The sequence below is a fragment of the Gopherus flavomarginatus genome, chromosome 2 (genome assembly GCF_025201925.1).
Source record: "Gopherus flavomarginatus isolate rGopFla2 chromosome 2, rGopFla2.mat.asm, whole genome shotgun sequence".
In the NCBI taxonomy this organism is placed as follows: Eukaryota; Metazoa; Chordata; order Testudines; family Testudinidae; genus Gopherus; species Gopherus flavomarginatus.
Window position 1 is genome coordinate 82,150,940 of NC_066618.1, and position 20,315 is coordinate 82,171,254.

General features: G+C 37.8%; 2 protein-coding genes across 13 annotated transcripts in view; one reads left to right on the forward strand and one right to left on the reverse strand.

Annotated features, from left to right (window-relative positions):
- The window catches only part of UBA5 (ubiquitin like modifier activating enzyme 5), a 62,919-nt gene extending 52,800 nt beyond the window's left edge, over positions 1–10,119 (forward strand). For 5 of the 12 annotated variants that reach the window (XM_050938011.1, XM_050938015.1, XM_050938018.1 and 2 more), the window contains 3 exons: positions 5,719–5,803; positions 6,649–6,755; positions 7,597–10,119. In XM_050938011.1, coding sequence (XP_050793968.1) covers positions 5,719–5,803; positions 6,649–6,755; positions 7,597–7,683 — 279 coding nt within the window. In that variant the 3' untranslated portion in view covers positions 7,684–10,119. Of the gene's footprint in view, positions 1–30; positions 118–901; positions 987–1,952; positions 2,058–2,274; positions 2,403–4,672; positions 4,809–5,718; positions 5,804–6,648; positions 6,756–7,596 lie in introns of all 12 variants that reach the window. The other 7 variants (XM_050938014.1, XM_050938021.1, XM_050938022.1 and 4 more) reach the window with 5 other exon arrangements.
- Positions 10,120–10,807: 688 nt separating this feature from the next.
- The window catches only part of NPHP3 (nephrocystin 3), a 43,059-nt gene continuing 33,551 nt past the window's right edge, over positions 10,808–20,315 (reverse strand). The window contains exons 23-27 of the mRNA XM_050937882.1: positions 19,590–19,717; positions 16,249–16,489; positions 12,897–13,022; positions 11,928–12,043; positions 10,808–11,361 (exon numbers count right to left, since the gene is read on the reverse strand). Coding sequence (XP_050793839.1) covers positions 11,181–11,361; positions 11,928–12,043; positions 12,897–13,022; positions 16,249–16,489; positions 19,590–19,717 — 792 coding nt within the window. The 3' untranslated portion in view covers positions 10,808–11,180. The remainder of the gene's footprint in view (positions 11,362–11,927; positions 12,044–12,896; positions 13,023–16,248; positions 16,490–19,589; positions 19,718–20,315) is intronic.

Genomic DNA, 20,315 nt, shown 5'->3' on the forward strand with positions numbered 1-20,315 from the left:
ACTATTGACTGATTTTATTTTCTTTATAAGGAATATTAATCCTGATGTTCAGTTTGAAGTACATAACTACAATATCACAACAGTGGATAACTTCCAACATTTCATGGACAGAATAAGGTAAAACATTTTTAGAAAAGCACAAGACTTCTTTTGATGTTTGTTAGTAAATAAAGTCTAAAATACTCTATTGGCTTCATAATTTTTTTAAACGTTAGGCCTCCAACTGGAAAAACAATCACATTTTATGTAAAATATATGTATATAAAGACACTTTTTTGTTTCCTAGCCGTGTTATCCAAGTAGATCTTGGTAAATAGCTTTTACTTTTGTCTCACTTTAAATTAAATTTGTTCCTTGTTTATATTAGTGTATTTTTAGCTTTCCCGCCAAATTGAAGATTCCATATGTTGTCATACTTCTTTAAAAAGACATCAAATTGCACAATCCTTTCTTTTGAGTAGCTTGACTCTCATTTTCAATATAATTAATATCTCTCAAATTAGTTCTGAAATGACTGCAGATATGTTATGCAAAGAGAAACCATTAGGGAAAATAAACATTTATACGACACTTCTTAAAAATTTGTTAGAGGTACAAATTACACCCAGTGATATTTCCTTTAGTCTGAAATATCCTCTTATCTGAATCTCTTATGATTCCTCAGATGACTCCATTTTCAAGGACTGCCTTTTTACTTAATTCTATGGATGTCCCTGCTCATGGATAAACAGGGTTTTATTGAATTGTTTGAGACTGTGAGTGTTAAATAGGATCCAGACTATTTTGTTAGATAGGAATATATTTCCCATCAATTTATGTAATGAAAAGAATGAAATGTCTTGACTACAATTTTAATGTGTTTTGCACACCATCCTCATGTAAACTGTGGTATTTACTTTAGTTATGGTGGGTTAGAAGAAGGGAAACCTGTTGATCTTGTACTGAGCTGCGTGGACAACTTTGAAGCTCGTATGGCAATTAACACTGTAAGTACAGCATCTGAGGTCTGCACATATTCTTGTGGGTTTGCTAATACAGTCTTCCATTATTATTATTTACAGAAGTTATGTGCACCATAAAGAAGGCAAAACATTATTAAGGAGTCTGTTAATATATGTGAAAATAGGGAAATGTGGGGAGGAAATGAGCTTTTTATTCAGTTCTTAGAGCATAAAAAGTAAACCTAAAACAGATTACATGTGATAGTAAGTAATGGTTAGTAAAGGAAAAATGTATTTTTGTTATTAAATTTTATTTGTATTGAGTCATCTTGTAAACCCTGTCTAAATTCACTAATGACTTTCTTTGTATAACTATCCTATGGAAAATTTGATAAGAATCGTTCTATTTTGATGTACATTTTTAAGGCAGTATACAGTTTTTACTGTGCAGTTTTCCTTCACAGTTGTAACAAATGCAGTGTATTTTCCAAAACAAACATTTTTGTTGCCATCCACCTACTAGCTTGATCAGCATGTGTATATATGACGCATATAAATGTATAAATATAATAAATCCATTCTTGTGTGTGCATGTGTGTAAATAATATAATTAAAGGAAAAAACAGTAAAGAAATTGAATAGAAAATCCTAATAAATCATATTAGATTCCTGGGCCCTGATCTGGCAACTGTGAGTTGGAGCTCTGTACTTGCGCAGACCCCCACTGATTTTTTATGGCGCTCCAGACAAGTGCAGAGATCTGCCTTCGTGAATCCAATACCCATATTTGGCCTTTGATTTTTGTTGTCAGAGTTACTAAAAGAAAAAAAAAAAGACACAGAAATAGTTTATAGCCAGACCTCTTTTAATCTGACAGTTCTTTTGTCTTCTGGCTTTAAGAGGTAACAGTCACAGATTCATCAGTGTAATGCATGATTTCTAATAACCTTTTTTAACAAACTTCTACAGTGTTAATTTATAGTAACTCTTGCGTATGTTTGTGCTTTCAAGGCCTGCAATGAGCTTGGACAAACATGGATGGAATCTGGAGTGAGTGAAAATGCAGTCTCAGGACATATACAACTTATCATACCTGGTGAATCTGCTTGTTTTGCGGTATGCAATCCTTGGCTAAGGGGTCCTTTTCTGAAATCTAGGATTCACTGTATTTCTAGTTTGTGCTTTTTAAAACAGAATATGTGGTGTGAAACTGGTATTTCAAGGCTACATAGCCACAGCTTGTTTTAGTTCAGAGTAATTCTGGTTATTGCCTTTGTGTGGTCTGAGGTTTTTATAATTTTTTTTAATGAGATTGCTTTTTTTCTCCTCCCAGTGTGCTCCCCCACTTGTAGTTGCTGCCAATATTGATGAAAAAACATTAAAGCGAGAAGGAGTTTGTGCTGCCAGCCTTCCTACCACTATGGGAGTAGTTGCAGGGATTCTTGTACAAAATGTTCTGAAGTAAGTTATTTGAATGAACTTCTGTGACTAAACTTACAGTATCTTGTTATAAAGAATACAACAGGCTTCTTTCTGATCATTAGAGCTTCACGTCTTCAGGACTTTATAAGCTTACGAGATTGGTGATCTTTCTTTCCCAGTGACAGATCTGCCTCTCTTTCATACACACTCATGTACAAAGGCATTTGCTTAAAGGAGTTGATACCAAGATATGTGATAGGAGGGTACATCTACACTGCAAAACAAAACCCTATGGTAGCAAGTCTCAGAGCCTGGGTCAACTGATTCGGGTGCTGTGGGGCTAAAAATAGCAATGTAGATGTTTCTTCTTGGGCTGGAAGCTATACTCTGAGGGGCGGGGGGGGGGGGGGGGCACTTCAAAGCCCAGGCTCCAGCCTAAGCAGAAAAGTCTACACTGCTATTTTTTAGCTCTTTAATGTGAGCCCGAGTTAGTTGACTCAGGCTCTGAGACTTGCTGCCACAGGTTTGTTTTTTTCCCCTAGTGTAGACCAGGGGTCGGCAACCTTTCAGAAGTGGTGTGCCAAGTCTTCATTTATTCACTCTAGTTTAAGGTTTTGCGTGCCAGTAATACATGTTAACGTTTTTAGAAGGTCTCTTTCTATAAGTCTATGATATATAACTAAACTATTGTTGTATGTAAAGTAAATAAGGTTTTAAAAATGTTTAAGAGGCTTCATTAAAATTAAATTAAAATGCAGAGCCCCCCAGACCGATGGCCAGGACCCGGGCAAGTGTGAGTGCCACTGAAAATGAGCTTGTGTGCCGCCTTTGGTACGCGTGCCATAGTTTGCCTACCCCTGGTGTAGACATATCCTGAGTCACTGAACTTTTTGTTTTGGAGCTACCATTTTCTACAGATTGTTTCAAGTGCTCTTTCGCGATACTTGGGTTTTTTTTATTCATCTTGAATTATGAAGTCTTGAAGAATGTCAAAGTAGCAGAATAACGTAGTTTCCTTTGCACAAAGCATGGGAAGAGAGTTAGTCCTGCATAGTTTCTGTTCAGTGATGCAAAACAGCTATAAATATTTTTACTGTATAGTAAAATTTTCTACAAGTAATATCACAAACTCCAGCTGTTCAAAGAACTGTGTCCATGAGAAAATTTTGAACGATTCTGTGTGCATAAATTTGTTTCCCTTTCCTTATTTTTAAGTCTGGAAAATAGGATTTTTGTCTCGAGTTCGTGTGTTAAAATCCTATTTTAGACAAACTTATTCTGGGGATAATTGTCCAGATGCTGTTAGGTGCAGATGCTGAATTAAAAACAATCCAGATTTTGTGAAGTAAAACAGAGGGTTGTTTTGCCTTCAGTTACAGAGGTGTGCCATTGACTTTAGTATATGTTGTGTGAATTTACATACGAGGCAGAATTTGGTTCTCTAGTAATAAATATAAGAAATTATCTGTTTTTAGTGTGTGATTTCCAAGAGGTCAGGCTGGCCTAATTTTGTCCCCACTGAAGATTTTTCTTCAGTGGTAGGAGAGTTAAGCCAATGTTAATTGGTTTTGAAAATTCCACCCTGACTGAATGGTATTGGACACAAGTAGGGTGGAGGGGAAGTTTGCACCATGAGACATTCTAAATGAGGGATCGGCAGCTTTTGACATGCGGCCCATGAGGGAAGTCCACTGGCAGGCCGGAACGGTTTGTTTATCTGCAGTGTCCGCTGGCTGCGGTTCACCTTTCCAGGCCAATGGGGCTGCGGGAAGTGGTGCAGGCCAAAGGATGTGCTGGACACTGTTTCCCACAGCCCCCATCGTCCTGGAACGGCGAACCACGGCCAGCGGGAGCTGCGATCGGCCGAACCTGCCAACACTGCAGGTAAACAAACTGTCCCGGCCTGCCAATGGTTTTCCCTTACAGGCCATGTGCCAAAGGTTGCCAATCCTGTTCTAAACATACCATTTCCTGGGTTTGCAATCAAGTATCAAATTTCATCCGTGATCCATCTCTCATATTTATATCTATACAAACATAGGGCCAAATTCTCATGCAGTATAATTCACGATAGCTCCATTATCTGATAAAGCTATGCTGATTTACACCAAGTGAGGATCTACTACATAATTTCTGAAGTTGGTATAGGTAATTTAAAACCAAATGCCAGTAATTTAGGGTAACAATACAATATCACAACTGAGGGGTGCAAAATATAACATCTGGAAAAAGCATTTAGGCAATTCACTCTGGAGCTGCGAACAAGAAAATACTTACATTTCACTGCAGTTCTCGTTCTGTTTTTCCAGGTTTTTATTAAATTTTGGTACTGTGAGTTACTATCTTGGTTATAATGCGATGCAGGATTTCTTTCCAACTATGGCCATGAAGCCAAACCCACACTGCAATGACAAAAATTGCAGGAAACAGCAAGAAGAATACAAGGTAAAAATCCATCTATTAATGCATGCTGAAGGTCTGTGGTAAATAAAGCAGGTCATTCTGTATTGAAGCAGTGTTGACAGGCTGTTTCCTGATAGTTGCACAAACTTTGAAGTTAGATTATTTGAAATATTTTCAGAAGTATTTGTAGGTCATCTTAAAGTAAAAGGTAGGCAAAGTGACTTATGAAACTTGTTTTTTCCTGGGCAAAGCGATAAAACAACCTAATAAAATATTTGTTGCTTAGGCCTCAATCCTGCAACCTCTTACGTATGTGCTTAACAGTGTGTAAAGATGACATTTAATGGATTTATTTAAAAAATTATGCTTTGCTTTCTGATGAATAAATAAGATTTGAACTGTTTATTTTTTATATTGTATTAAAAATATCAAGAGTGTCACCTTTGCTCTTCCCTGCTTTTGCTTTAAGTTTTGTGGAAGGTTTAACGATTATGTAAATTGTGGGCTCTCTTAGCCTCTTAATTAAAGAGTGTGAGTGTTGAATATTAAAAATCTTATTTTCCCCAAAATTTTCATTAGTCATTGATGTTGAATTGGGGGAAGAAATCCTTTCAGGCCTTCTTTATACATAGTAAAGGAGCATGCTGGCCTCCTAAACCCAGAGTTGTGAGTTCAATCCTTGAGGGGGCCATTTAGGGATCTGGGGCAAAAATCTCTCAGGTGATTGGTCCTGCCTTGAGCAGGGGGTTGGACTAGATGATCTCCTGAGGTCCCTTCCAACCCTGATATTCTGTGGTTCTATGCCCTTTTTTAATCCTTTGCAGGTCACCCTTAAATGTTTTCTAAAAGGCCATAAACAAACTCACACAAATATTTAGACTGTCTTAACTCTCCTCAGTCTTGCAACAAAAATAACCACTAATTCATGTTTGTGTTTTGTTTATTCATGTAGTCTCTTCAGGAAAAAAAGGCTGCACAACCAAAACAAGTAGTAGTTGAACAGGAAGAAGAAATAGTTCATGAAGACAATGACTGGGGTAAGCAATCATCTCAAACTTGAATGGACACCACCAACAAAGCAAGGAATTTAACTAATCTTTATTAAACACTATCGGTTACTCACATTTTTTCACTTCTAATAAATCTGATAATTAAACTAAACCAGTTTCACGTTTTGGTTCTCATACATTGAACAGGTGAAAATTTAATCTCAACACTACAGAAGTTTGTTTAAATAAAATGAAAATATTTTATTTAAACAAACTTCTTTAATCTTGTAAAAATATTCATTAGATTTTACAGGAACTTTTATACAGAACTCAAGTTTGGGTCTAAGTTTATCTGCATGTCCCTTTAAATAGCTTGTCAACGAATATTCATTATAATCAGGTTTCTGTAACATAAGGGGGTTTTATATATATATATATATATATATATATATATATATATATATATATATATATATATATATAAATAAAAAAATTCCCTGTAAGGGCATTAACAACTGAGAAAATTCTGGGCTGAAACTGTCAGCACACTTGTCTAAAAATTAAATTCATATACTCTAGAAATAGTTGTTCTCTGAATATTGTATTTTTAATAAAATGAAAATATAAGCTTACTATCAGGAAAGAAAAGTCCCTACAATGAATGACTTAGACTATGAAAGAGTACCCATAGGGGAGTTGAAAGGCCCATCCCTGGAGCCACTTAAAATATGTTGTAGGGAATCTGACATAAAAGGTCTCTTAGTGGATGTACTGTTAAAGTATTTTTTTATTTTAATAAGCTCTGGTTGCTGCAGTTTTATCTAATGGCAATAACTTTGATCCTCTGATTACAGTTTTTTATTTAAATAATTAGTTGACATTTTGACACTTAGGTATTGAGCTGGTATCGGAGGTTTCAGAAGAGGAACTGAAGGCTGCTTCTGGTCCACTTCCTGATCTTCCAAAGGGAATTACAGTAGCATATACCATACCAAACAAGGTAATGTTAAATCATCCTTTTTATAGATTTATTTAATGACAGTTTTAGAAAGTTCTGTATTATGTGAAACTAGTCATAGAGGAAAATACTATAAATCAGTTGTCTGCTGTATCCTTTGGAATGTACTAAAAAGCATTCAGTTATTACATAAACTGATGGAAACACATGATAGTTATCAACTTATTATCATTTGTCCACAGTAAAACCCCATCTGTAACAATTCTAGTAAAATTGCACGCCTGTACATTCAATCTGAGTATATCTTACAATCAAATTATTAATGCTTGAGTCTGTACAATAAAATTATTTTAAACAATTTATTAGCTTGACGCTTCTGAGAGCAACAGGAATTAATGAATTTCAGTTTCTCTATTTGTGTTGAGGTTTAAGCACACTGAGGAATTCCCCAATTGTTTAGGCAGGCAAAACCATTTTTACAAATTTATAGAATCATAGAATGTCAGAGTTGGAAGAGACCTCAGGAGGTCATCTAGTCCAATCTCCTGCTCAAAGCAGGACCAATCCCCAACTACAAATAACTTATCTTTTAAAAGAAAGATGCAGTCAAATTACCATAAAACTGAAGCTCAGTCTCCGGGAAATCTGACTTCCATACTTATGCATCAAAAACTCATTTTCTTAAATCCTAATCAGAATGGAGTTTACCAGTGGATTTTGGGTCAGACACATAAAACTGCAAATGGCTATGGAATAGCTTATGTTGTAATGTTTGGGCCTGATCTTGCAAGAACTCTGCATTCTGAACTCCTTGGGTCCGTTATATCTTGTTTTATTCAGAGCAAAGAAACTAAATATTCCCCCTCCCCCCTTTTGCTAATAGGAAGAGAATGTTGTAGCTGGGGAAACAACAGTGGCAGAGTCTGAGGAAAGCCTAGAAGAACTCATGGCCAAGATGAAGAACATGTAGGCAAATGGAATATTGAATTTAACATTTGGGATCTTGCACTAGAGCTGAATCAAGAAATATCACAAGAAATAAGGTCCTGTAAGAAATTCCTTTCTTAAAACTTGAACTTTTGGTAAAACGGAACTATAAAAAATTGGAGATGGCATCTCATAACTGTATTCTGCTGTTGTCTACATACTGCTTTAAAATACAAAGTTGTACTACTGTAAGTTTTCATTTCTCATCATGCTAGGGTCCAAAATCTCTAGGGGAAAATTAAAGATAATAGACAAACTGACACACAAAAAAGGTAAGCATCGCACATGATGTGGAATGATATTTCCATATGTTGGCAATATGGGGGAAATTAAAGGTGGAGTAACCTTATCTGGATAGAGTGGTTCAGAGGATTGATAATGGAGTCTTTAACATGTACATTACTGCTTCAAATGTAAACCAGATTTGTGGTAGTTGTAAGCATCCAGCTGGCTACTGTTCAATGGGCTATGTTGTCTAAGTTTGTAGTGTGGCTGTACCTGTTTTGTGAGTAAATGGAAGGCTTCAATCTTTTCATAGGCCATAAATTTCACTAGAAAAATTTTAAAGGGTTGAGTGATTTGTCAGGTTGTGTCACATCCCTATTCTTTCATAAACAAGTATTTATGTATGTATTGCTTTGTGTTTGATAGTGGTGTGAGTATGCAGTTGTAAGGCACAAGTGTTTTGATATGAATTCTTTGTTACTGGGTCAAGGACTGGGTTGACCAAAACAGCTCCTAGCATGTCATCACTGCAGCTGATGAGCATTTTTACTATGTAAACACATGGCTATGACTTATCACTGAAAAAAATTAACTGCACAGGAAACTTCATTCTTTGTTTACTTTTAGGTGTTTTTGAGAAGACTAGTTTTTAAAATCTAGTTATAATACTAAAGTCCATTTAGAATTATTTGGCTAGCATTTAGCTCAGGTTCTCAAACTGGGGATTGGGACCCCTCAGGGGGTCACAAGGTTATTACATGGTGGGGTTGCAAGCTGTCAGCCTCCACCCTAAACCCCGCTTTGCCTCCAGCATTTATAATGGTGTTAAATATATTTTAACATTTGTTTTCAATTTGTAAGGGGAGGGGTCGCACTCAGAGGCTTGCTGTGTGAAAGGCGGGAGGGGGGTCACCAGTACAAAAGTTTGAGAACGCCTGATTTAGCTACTACTTTACATGGCTGACAGCTTTACACAAAAGCAACTATTTACAATTTTATCCTATGTACAGTTTTACAAAAATAGTAATTAATACATATATAAAATTATTAGAGAGATGATGTTAGTGTATGCAAAATAGTTCTTGACTGACTATAGTTAGCAAAGCAACTTTTACACTTGCCCATTCCAAATTGTAAAGTGAGGTGGTGGAGTCTAGACCTAACTTTGCAGATGATTGTGTTTAAAACTAATTTAAAAAAAGAAGAGCCCTGTGGCTGATGATGATTTTCACCTTTGCAATTAAAGCATATTGGAATTTAGAAGTCTAAAAAGAACCATGGTATTTCTCTGACTGAGAAATCTAGTGGAAATGTCTGATTTTTTTTGTAACTCAGTGAACAAATACACTTCAATGCTGTATATTTTTGCTAACTTTGTTCATTTATGTGGTAAGCTACAATATACTATCAACTTAAATTTTTAACAGTGAATCTTAATAATGAGACTTTGCTATGGGTCTGTACCATTAAATCTCTGCTGATACACTGGAAGACACTATCAGTTTTGATGTGGAGTTCTACTGTGTTCATTAAGTTACATAGAATTTGGCTTATACCAAATATACTAACACTTCAGTTTCATGTACGAACAGGACTTGGTAGGATATGTTTTCTACAGAAGGAGAATCAAGAGAGCTGTTACACCTGTTTCGGACACCATTACAAAGAAGTCAAACATCCATCTGTTTGAAATTTAGAAGATTACAATTTTTGTCTAGATAAAAACAGCTTTTCCTATGCTGCAAGAACCTCATATCGTTTGTGTAGTCAGAAGTTTCTTCTTCAACTAAGTTTTAGTGCTCAATGTCAGTTTTGATTTTGTACATTTTTAATTGCAGCAGTATAAAACTAATCGTTCCCAAGTTACATACTTATTTAAATATTACTTTTTCTATTCAGAAAAAATGCTGAAGGAAGGGGAGGGTGTGGAATTGACTTAATTGCTCACTGTAAAAGGGGGGAAAAAGGGAAGATAAATAGTATCCCTTTGAGATAAACAGCCTTGGCACTTTAACACTAGCTGAATAAACGGATTAGTTCACAAATGAAGTTTCCTCACAGATCTGACACTGAACTCTAAAGTATGAAAAGGAGCATTATTTTTAAATTAGTGAATTTATTCTATTGATCATTGTAACTAACTGGGAGAAATACTCCATTGTAAGTTTAATACAAATCAGTTTACTGCAATTCACTGATGCTGTTCTGTTCTTTCTTCTGTTTAATACAAGTATGCTTGTATACTGGAGTTTAATGAGCAGTTTCTCTCTACTAAAATTGAGAGGTGTGCGCTAGTCCCCAATCAATTCATAATATTTTTCTCTCAGGTTACTCATTGAAAAAGCATATTCCTACTAAAAATAAGTGGATATAACTGACACCAATTAAAAAGCTTTAGCTAAAGAGGACAAAGATATCAGTCAGCTTGTCTACGTCATCAGTTCATGCATGACAAGATGGGGTGTAAATCTACAGTGCATTAGCATGCTGCAGACTCAGAGGCTGTGTGGACTGCTACCATGCACTAAAAGTTCTATAGTGCACTTCAATCTATTTCAAAACAGAATTTAAATCAAAGCACACAATAGAAATTTGTGTGTGTGGTATCAGGGTCCCAATGGCCAGTTAGTGTGAAGGCTGGTGGGCTGTGGTTTCACACCCCGGCTTGCCATGCACAAAGTGACCACATAGACAAGCCCCCTCTCAACAACCATGATCTAAAAACTCAAAAGCATGTCTTACTAAGAACCCTTTTCCTTCTTTTGGTGGAAACACAATATATGGGTCTCAAAATTACTGTGTCCCTGAACAACAAACTGCTCCTGAAAAGACAAAGATACAAACACCGTAACAGTGTGGACACTGAAGGAACTGACGTGGAATAACAACTAGTAGCTGTTTTATTGATTATACCTTGCAGCTCACAGGTCCTCTACTAAAAAGAGGTATAGAGAAAAAACAAAACTGATGTTTTCTGGCATTACAGCTACCGTCTGAACAAGTAACTAACAGAACACACTCAGCAGTCTCTCACTAAATGCCTGTGTGTAACACAGAAGTAACTCTGTACCACATGGTCCACAAAAAATTGGCATGAACAGAAATATTTTAAACTAAAATGTAAAACTTTGTTCATATTTTCATTCATCACAAACTGTCTCCTAGAAATTTTTTTTTTTAATCTGAAGCATGCTTATTTTAAGTACTTAACCATCAAGCATTCTTCACTGGCATTTGTTTTTGTGCCAGTTTGCATCACCTTTGTCCATGGTCTAGAAAAACATTTGGAGATAATGTACTTCTTAAACTGAAAGTGTCTCCATTTGACGAGGGCCGGGAAGCTGCTTTTCCTCCGATCAACAGAGTCTCTGCTTCTTTGATTTCCATGGCTCTCTTGTACAATTCGGCAGCCTTCTCGAAATCTCCTCCTTCATAGCTTTGGGAGAGAAACCAAAATTTAACCAAATCCATCCCACCAACTCACTCCTGTACTGAAGTCTGCAAAAATCTTTGTTAAGGCCGAGTTAAGATTGCCTGGTGTTAGCTTGTGCCCTTCCAGGACACTGAGTTCAGCTAAAATGTCTGAAAACAAGGAAATACAAAGGTAAAGGACCATACAATCTTAACTCTGCCCTAATGGAGCTGGCACTAGCCACTAGGAATTATCGGCATGCACTCCAGCTGCATTCACTGTGTTAAGTGTAACTGTATTGCATAGTGGAGGAATAAATTGGAAGAGTTGATTGTGATAGGACAAGACTTGGATCCAAGTCCCTCCATATTGTCAAAGGAAAGAGATGCATATGTACCTCAGGGTTCTAGTCTGCATCATTTCAGACTGTCACCCTACTATAATTAACGCAGTTACAAACACTGTTTACATTTTAGCCCCCAGCTTGCCTAATAAAGCATTTTCTATTGATATAATTATTCACATTTGTTAATTTTTTAATGGAAGCAGTTCCCTATATTAGGTAATTGGAGAAAAATATCTGTCCTTACCTCAACACAGCTAAGTTTTTTAGTGTTTCTCCCACACGAGGATGCATCTGACCAAAACTGTCTTCATAAATCTTTAATGCACATTCATACAGAGGTAAGGCTTCAATGTGCTTTTTCTTTTTGGGTGGGAGAAGGAAAACAAGATGAAAACCAGTTGTTTAAATGGGTATTACACATACTATTTGGTTTCTACAAACTGTATAGGCATATCATAGACTTAAGTTTCTTTACTAAACCAAAACAGTATTTTGTTTTTAAAAGAACTGCTGTTTACATAAGAGTGAGACACAAAGCAACCTAAAAGATTTGGACACCCAGTTCCCATTAATTTTATGATAATTGGGGTCAGAGTTCCTTTGGTGGGTTTGAAAGTCTTATCCTAAATGAATAGGTTATAAACTACCAAACGCATTCCTGGGTTTTAGCGAATGAGCTGTAACCTCTTATTCAAAGTCAGGTTTACAGATCCCAAGCAACATAACAATATATGATATATGAAGTAAGTGTTTACTGTTATTGATACTAAGGAAACAAATGGATGGTAAGATCTTAGTAAATGTTTCTCTCTCTCTGACCTATATTAGGTATGAAGTAGAAAGACTACAACTGCAGTCTTATCAGAGCTTAAAAGACTAGGCAAGACTACACTTGATCAGTGTGCATGAAGGAGTGCCAGAATTTCCGTAGCTAATGCTCCCTCAGTCAGTATTAAACCAGTGCTTTAGATGTAGTTTTAAACCAAAGGCTGTGATTTATATGATTTATTAAAAATCCCATGGTCTTTTTTTACAAGATTAAAGGGATTAACTTAACCTTTCACCCCGGCTAAATTCCAGTCGGTACAATCACATTATGTTCTTTCAGATTGTAAAAATGTACATGAGATTGAATTCCCTGAGGGTGTCCTTTTATATGCTGTTAAATTTCATATATAAAATTGCTGAAATATATAAGACAGGAAAAACCTACCATCTGACAATAAAGAACAGCCAGGTTTACCAAGGCAGTAGCTACGCTAGGGTGCTTTGGACCAAATGATTTTTGTCGAATTTCAACGGCCAACTCATACAGAGGCACTGCCTTGTCAAGCTTTCCCTAGAAAACAAACCAATGTTAAAACCAGACATGTGGTTATAGCAGGCCAATATGCATATCATTTTTTTGTGAATAAAGAGCTTAGAAAAATTGTAATTGCTTTCAGGACAAGAAAGGTCACTTAAACCTTGCAGGACTGGACCCTTAATGAATATCTACAATAAACCATTCCTGTTGATCATTATTAATGATCCGACTGCCTTCAACTCCCATTTAAGTCCTTCCAGGTACTATCTCTAGTTTTGATTATTTCTCAAGCATGTTCCTTCCACTAGTATCTACAAGAGAGAGTGTTTAAAAGGTTGTTTCATCCTTGGCCATCAAAAAGTTTTCTCCATCCCCAGCAGCTGTATCCCCCACCCTTACTACACATGGCAGAGGCGAGAGTTGATTTTCAGCAAATAGTTCTAGTGGACCTTAATTTTACAGGAGGGAAAGGGAAACTTACCAGCAAATTTTGTTCCACTCCAGATTTGTATCTGCTCCCTTCCTTGTATCTGCTTCACTGGATGTACTGAGTTACTGATTTTTTTTTTATTTTTATTTTTTTTAACTTGGGGCATGTATTTGGGATTCTATTTCTGGAATATGGATGTTTGACATTTAACATGAAATGGAAATTCAGGAATATGTCTAAGTTAGTTTTGGATGTGTAAGGTCTGCAGTTTTCTCTGTTTCTTCACACACACCAGCTATGATTTTATATCAAGAGGTAACTGTCTACAGTCAAGTATCTAATAATTCTTTATGTACCTCCAACTCTAGTCTCTTCCTTTCCACTAATTCATTTATGTTCATCCAAGCGCAGCAGTGTTTTTTTTCTGGCAGAGTCAACTGCAGCAGTCTGAAATGGGAAAAGCTCATGTGATCTCAAGCCATTTCAGAATGCTATTGGAGGTGTTAGCAGTAAAAGCACTAGTGCAAAAGCACAGGAACAGTCTGGCCAGGAAGTAAGTTTACAGGATTCTTCCTGTAGTAAAATGAGGCCCTGAAACATAAATTCCTGTGTCAGAGGCCCAGCCTGAGGCCTGAACCAAAGTACTTCCAGGCATTGCTAAGCAAAAGCTGGGCTGTGAGCCACAGGCAGGCCTCACTCACAGAAGTTGGTGAGAAAGAGGGTTGCTAAAAGCAGGTGCATCTTAAAGACAGGGTCAAAAGGACAGCATGATAGAGAGTTCTATCTGTTTGAAACAACATGATCAAAGGAGGAGACAGCACCCTTTGGGCTGTACTTCAACACATCAGTAGGGATGAGTAATCTGTCCTGTAACTCTATAAAAGGAGGTCCGGGAGTGCTCATCTTTGTCTGGCCTCGGGGGCAGTGGAAAGTTCCCCCAGTGACTGAGCCGGTCCATTGCTACGGGGTAAAAATTCGTAGTGTGTCTTGCAGAGTCTTTGGGAAACTATTACTGTGCTTTGTTTGACAATAAACCTGGTGTCATAAACAGATAGTTAAGGGTTAATGCCTCTTTTACCTGTAAAGGGTTAAGAAGTTCACCTAGCCTAGCTGACACCTGACCAGAGGAACCAATGGGGGAACAAGATGTTTCAAAAGGAAGGAGGGAAGTTTCCTTTGTTTAGTCAGTTTCAGTTTCAGCCAGAGTGAAAAAGATCAAGGAACCAGCCTCTTATCAGAGTAGTAAGTTTTAGAAAGGAATAAATAGGTTTGTTTATTTTCTTTTGTGATTTGTCTTGGTGTCATTAAGGGAATTATCAAATTGGGTATTCTTGTGTGTATTTTGCCCAGGGGACCATCCTGTGTTTTCAATCTATTGTCTGTGAGATTAGCGGATATGCCGTCCCCCCGAGGTTTTTTTTTTTTTCTCCTTTCTTTTCTTTAATTAAAAGCCTCCTTTTAAGAACCTGATTGATTTTTTTCCCTGTTTTTTTTTTTACATCCAAGGGAATTGGATCTGGACTCACCAGGGATTGGTGGGGGGGGGGGGGAAAGGAGTAATTCTTCCTTGTTTTTGAGATCCAAGGGAATTGGATCTGGACTCATCAGGGAATTGGTGGAGGAGTCTCTCAAGGCTACCCAGGGAGGGGAAGGTTTTTGAGGGAAAGGGAGTGATCCAGGTACTCAGAAATTCTGGATGGTGGCAGTGAGACCAGATCTAAGCTGGTAATTAAGCTTAGAAGTGTCCATGCAGGTCCCCACATCTGTACCCTAAAGTTCAGAATGGGGGTGAGACCTATGACACCTAGCCAGGTGCCTTCAGACCTTACCAGAATCTGTGGTCTTTGGGGGTTCTTGTGGGGTCTGCTATTTCAGCTATCTGCACAGAGCCGGGGCAGCACACAGAGGGAACAGGCACAAAGCTGACTTATCATCATCGAACAAGAGCTGAGCACCACACCGGTAGCTACTGACAACACTTCCAGTTTAGAAGAATGGCAAAATGCATGAGTGCAGAAAGAAACACTCAGCTACCATCACTCTATTCTGAATTTGAACTCTCCGTGTAACAGTTGGAAACTTTAGGGTTCATGTTCTGCCTAGCCGCAAGGCTGAGGACGGATTACAATATTCCTATAGACAGGGATTCCCCTTCTATAGGGCCAGTCAATTGACAGTTAATATTTATAAGATATTTTGAAAATATAAAATACTGTTATCACAGAGTGTTCTACACCAGCGTGATTGCTTATTTTTCACTGAACTGAAATGAAGTAGAAATGGCTCAAGATACCCACACAGAGAGCTGCTGCCAGTTCTATTATAAATACTTAGATGGCTGACAGGGTTCACATGTAAAAATTAGAGGAAATTATTCTCAGGTGCCAAAAATATGGTGTCTGCATCTGGGTTGATGGGAACAAATGCTTGCAAAGGATGCTGCATACAGTATGCAGAGGAACTCAAAATAAGAAAGTGGAGAAGCGATTCCCTGGCAACAGCCATAATTCTGTCTTCTAACTGAGTTGTTTCCTTTACGGTAAATATACTGGCTGAATATATTTGCCTGAATGAAGTTAAAGGAAAAGTTTGTAGGTGCCCAATACACTGAAGACATTATTAAAGAACAGCTTTTCTTTAGGAAAATGTCCCACAGAGCTCCTAGGGGGCACAAAAACTGAGACAACTTTAATTTATCTACTTCGATTTTTTTTGTGCATTTCTGGAGAATGCTGATATCCAAACTCTTTTTGATACTCTGCCTCTTTTGGGATGGAAAGAGCAAGACGTTATTTTTAAATGATGTATAAAACACACAGACACACTTACCAGCTTTTTGTAGAGTACTGCAAGGTGTTTCACAGTGTAAGCCAGTGAGGGATGATCAGGGGCTAGTGCTCGCCTCCTAATTTCTAAAGCTCTTTCATACAGTTCCTCAGCCTTATCGTAGTGTTTCTTTTCATTGTACAAAGCTGCCAGATTGTTCAAAGACTGTGCACAGTCTGAGTGGTCTGGTCCCAGGACCCTCTCCCTCATTTCTAGGGAGCGCTTCAGAAAAAGTTCAGCTGTCCTACAAACAAATTCACACAATATTCCAAAGATTAAATGTGTGCATTCCATGAAAGCTACTTTTGTACCTGCAGAAGTGCCATTGTATTCTAATAGACATTTCAGCTGCCACTGGTGAAACAAATACAACAGAGCAACTCAATTAAACAGGCTTAGTGAGTAACTGTATATCCAAACACGAAAGACAGACAATAGGTAACAGTACACTGTCTAATTGAAAGAATGTAGTTATAGAGTTAACCAGAGCACCAAATGCAATCTCAGAACACTAATACCACAAGCTAGCACTTTAGGTCAGTTGGGTCAAATTTTTTTCTTATATTACATTATCTTGTGAGTATTCCTTTTGAGTCTGATCTGCACCCTTTTTTATACAAGTAACCCTTACTCATGTGAGTAATCCCACTGGCTTCAATGTAACTCCTCCCAGGAGTAAACATTCATGAAACAAGTAGCAGGATCAGGTAAAACAATTCTGGAACTATGTAAAAATTCAGAAAGTAGCAGTTAGAATTCCCTTTGCAAACAATTGTAAAGACTGTAAAAGAAATAGGTTTATAAGGAAGAGGCTCAGCTGCTATAAATTACACATTAAGATCTATCCTAAGGCTCTCTCTGAAGTAATTGTTCAAGTGTCTAGCCTATCAAATGGTTATGTATTTTATTACATTATTGTGGTATTCCATCACACATTTACTATTTTCCCTCTGTGACAAAAAGAAAGTGATTCCCCAGTAGAATCCCTGCATGCAATATCCATTACAGCTAGGTAGTTTGTCATCCTGACACACACACATTCTATGTCACCCTATTCTTGAGACAGGTCAGTTTACTAAATTGGAAATATCCGTTTCACATTAGATGGAGAGAAGGACTAATACATACACAAAAGATGGGTTCAAGCCTGAAGTCACCTAGTGGGAGCCAAAGGAGTGCTCCCTACATAATGGCTACAGATCAGGCTTACATCTATCAGGCCTGGTCTACATTACACTGTTAAAACGATTTTAACAGCATTAAATCGATTTAACACTGCACCCGTCCACACTATACTGCTCTTTATATCGATTTTAAGGGCTCTTTAAATCGATTTCTGTACTCCTACAAAACGAGGAGTAACGCTAAAATCGATATTACTATATCGGATTAGAGTTAGTGTGGACGCAAATCGACGTTATTGGCCTCATTATTTTACAGTAGCTACCCACAGTGCACCACTCCAGAAATCGACGCTAGCCTTGGACCATGGACGCACACCACTGAATTAATGTGCCTAGTGTGGACGCACACAATTGACTTTATAATATCTGTTTTATAAAATCGGTTTAAGCTAATTCGAATTTATCCTGTAGTGTAGACGTACCCTCAGTTATACAAACAAATTCGCTTCTATCACTGATTCTCTTCAGCTGCATCAATCTATCAAAAAAGCCCCTTTAATGGTTGATTCAGAACTACAGCACAGTACTCTTGTTTCAAAATGCAATAACAAACTTTCATCTTTACTAGAAGACAGTGTGCCATTTTCCTTACCAATTACATTGGGGGGAAAAGAGCTACAGGAAAAAGAGAGCATCTGAAAAAATTGTGGCTGAACTGACAGACTGTAAAGTATACAATAATCTCACATGGCAGATTTTACAGATATCAGTCATTTATCGTCAGTGACTTTGGCCTGACTGCATGACAGGTAAAACAAGAAATAACATACATGCATCAACTGTTACAAGTCAATTCTCATTACTAGGATTTTGCACGAACTAGTGCCTATACATGTAAACACTCTAAAGCACAACATATTTTAACTTCTTTATTCTGCCACTAAGATCCTCACATTCAGATACAAAAATATATATATATATATATATATATATCTATATCTAAAAGAACTTAAAGACTTGAGGGGAAATTCTGTGTTGCACTTCTAAGAGGCACAGCAAAAAAAAGGAATTAAGGTGGCTTTAAGGCATTCTTCCATTTCAGGGCTGTTTCAGGTATCTCAGAGAATCTCAATGTAACTTATAATGGGGGGGGGGGCGCTACGTTAAAGAACATCTACAGGTTTCCCTGTGGGCTCAGCTTGCAGGGCTGTGGCCCTGACGCCTCACAGCCTCTGAACTGGGGCTTGCGAGACGGTTCTTAGGAGACAGTTTCATAGATGTCTTCTGCCTTTCTTGTGCTAGGGGAATTATCTCCTGGCCAGTTATGTGGCTTTTGGTGCCTCTTTACGCTGCTCTGGCCCTTTTGCACATCATAAAGGAACCAGAGTAGGGACAAGGATCTCACATATAATATATATTTACAATTCATTACTTTCCTTGTAGGACTGGCATTTTGAATGCTATAAAAGAAAAAAAACTTGCTGTTAGAATTTTATAAAAGAGTCTAATGTAATAGAGAACCATGGTAGAGAGGACATAAAATATCCCTGTAGCTGGGTGCTGGTGCAAAGGCACCTAATTAGCCCCTGCTCAGCCAACCTCAATCAGGGGAAATAGATTGGGGCTGGGGAGAAGCCTGATGCCGGGCCTTTAGAATTAGCTGCACCTGCGGGCCTGAGGATTCAAGGGCTACAAAGGCTGGCTGGTGGCCAGAAGAAGGTCAGTCTCCAGGCTGAGGGCAGACTTTGTTTAGGAGAGATTATCGGGCCTGCAAGCTCTGTACGTAGCATAACACTGGTAGTGGGAGAACATTGTGTAAATAAAGCCAGGGGTGCTGCATAACTAGAAGCTTCTTTGAGCTTTATTGGGGCAACCAGTGGACCCCAGGAAGAGGGGCGGGCAGAGGACTTGTAAATATAGGGGATTGTGACAACTAGTGATAGTTAAATTTAATGTAGTAATACATCAGTTCTAAAATAGGAAATGCAGTGATGTGTTAAATATCCAGATGCCAATGACACTCACCGTACAGCAGACTTCAGATACTATGAGTGAATTTCATAATAGAAAAATAAAAGAGTGGAAATTACACTGTATTTAGTATTTGAGAGTATTTAGACTTATCACTGGGAATTTTTCATGTGGTTCCATATAATGTGTCTCATTAGATATAAGAAAGAGAGAGGGAATCTATGACTGTGTGACATAAACATTACTTACTCGAGATTATTCTGCAGATAATAGAGAACTCCAAGCTCATTGAGGGTACGAGCATTATCTGGTGTGTCTTTGCCTAACGTAAGCTCTTCCAGCTGCAAGGCTCGTTGACGTAGAAGAGCAAATCCAAACTAAAGCAAAGCACAAGGTAATGAAAGTCCATCAGCATCAAAAGTTTAATATCTACAACTGAAATTCACTCCAGTGCAGAAGGACAGCACAAGGCCTTTGCGCCAAATAGACCTCATGTAAGCCCTATTTTGAGAATTAATGGTTGCATAGGCTTTTTGTTGGTCTCTGCATGGGGGTAAATTACAAACAGTATGCCTCCATGAAATCACAGGACTGGAAGGGACATCGAGAGATCATCTAGTCCAGTCCCCTGCCTCATGGCAGGACTAAGTATTATCTAGACCATTTCTGACAGGTGTTTGTCGAACCTGCTCATAAAAATCTCCTATGATGGAGATTCCACGACCTCCCTAGGCAATTTATTCCAGTGCTTAACCACCCTGACAGTTAAGAAGTTTTTCCTGATGTCCAACCTAAACCTCCCTTGATGCAATTTAAGCCCATTGCTGCTTCTCCTATCCTCAGAGGTTAAGAAAAACTACTTTTCTCCCTCCTCCTTGTAACAATCTTTTACATACTTGAAAACTGCTATCCTGTCCCCTCTCAGTCTTCTCTTTTCCATACAAAACAAACCCATTTTTTTCAATCTTCTCTCCT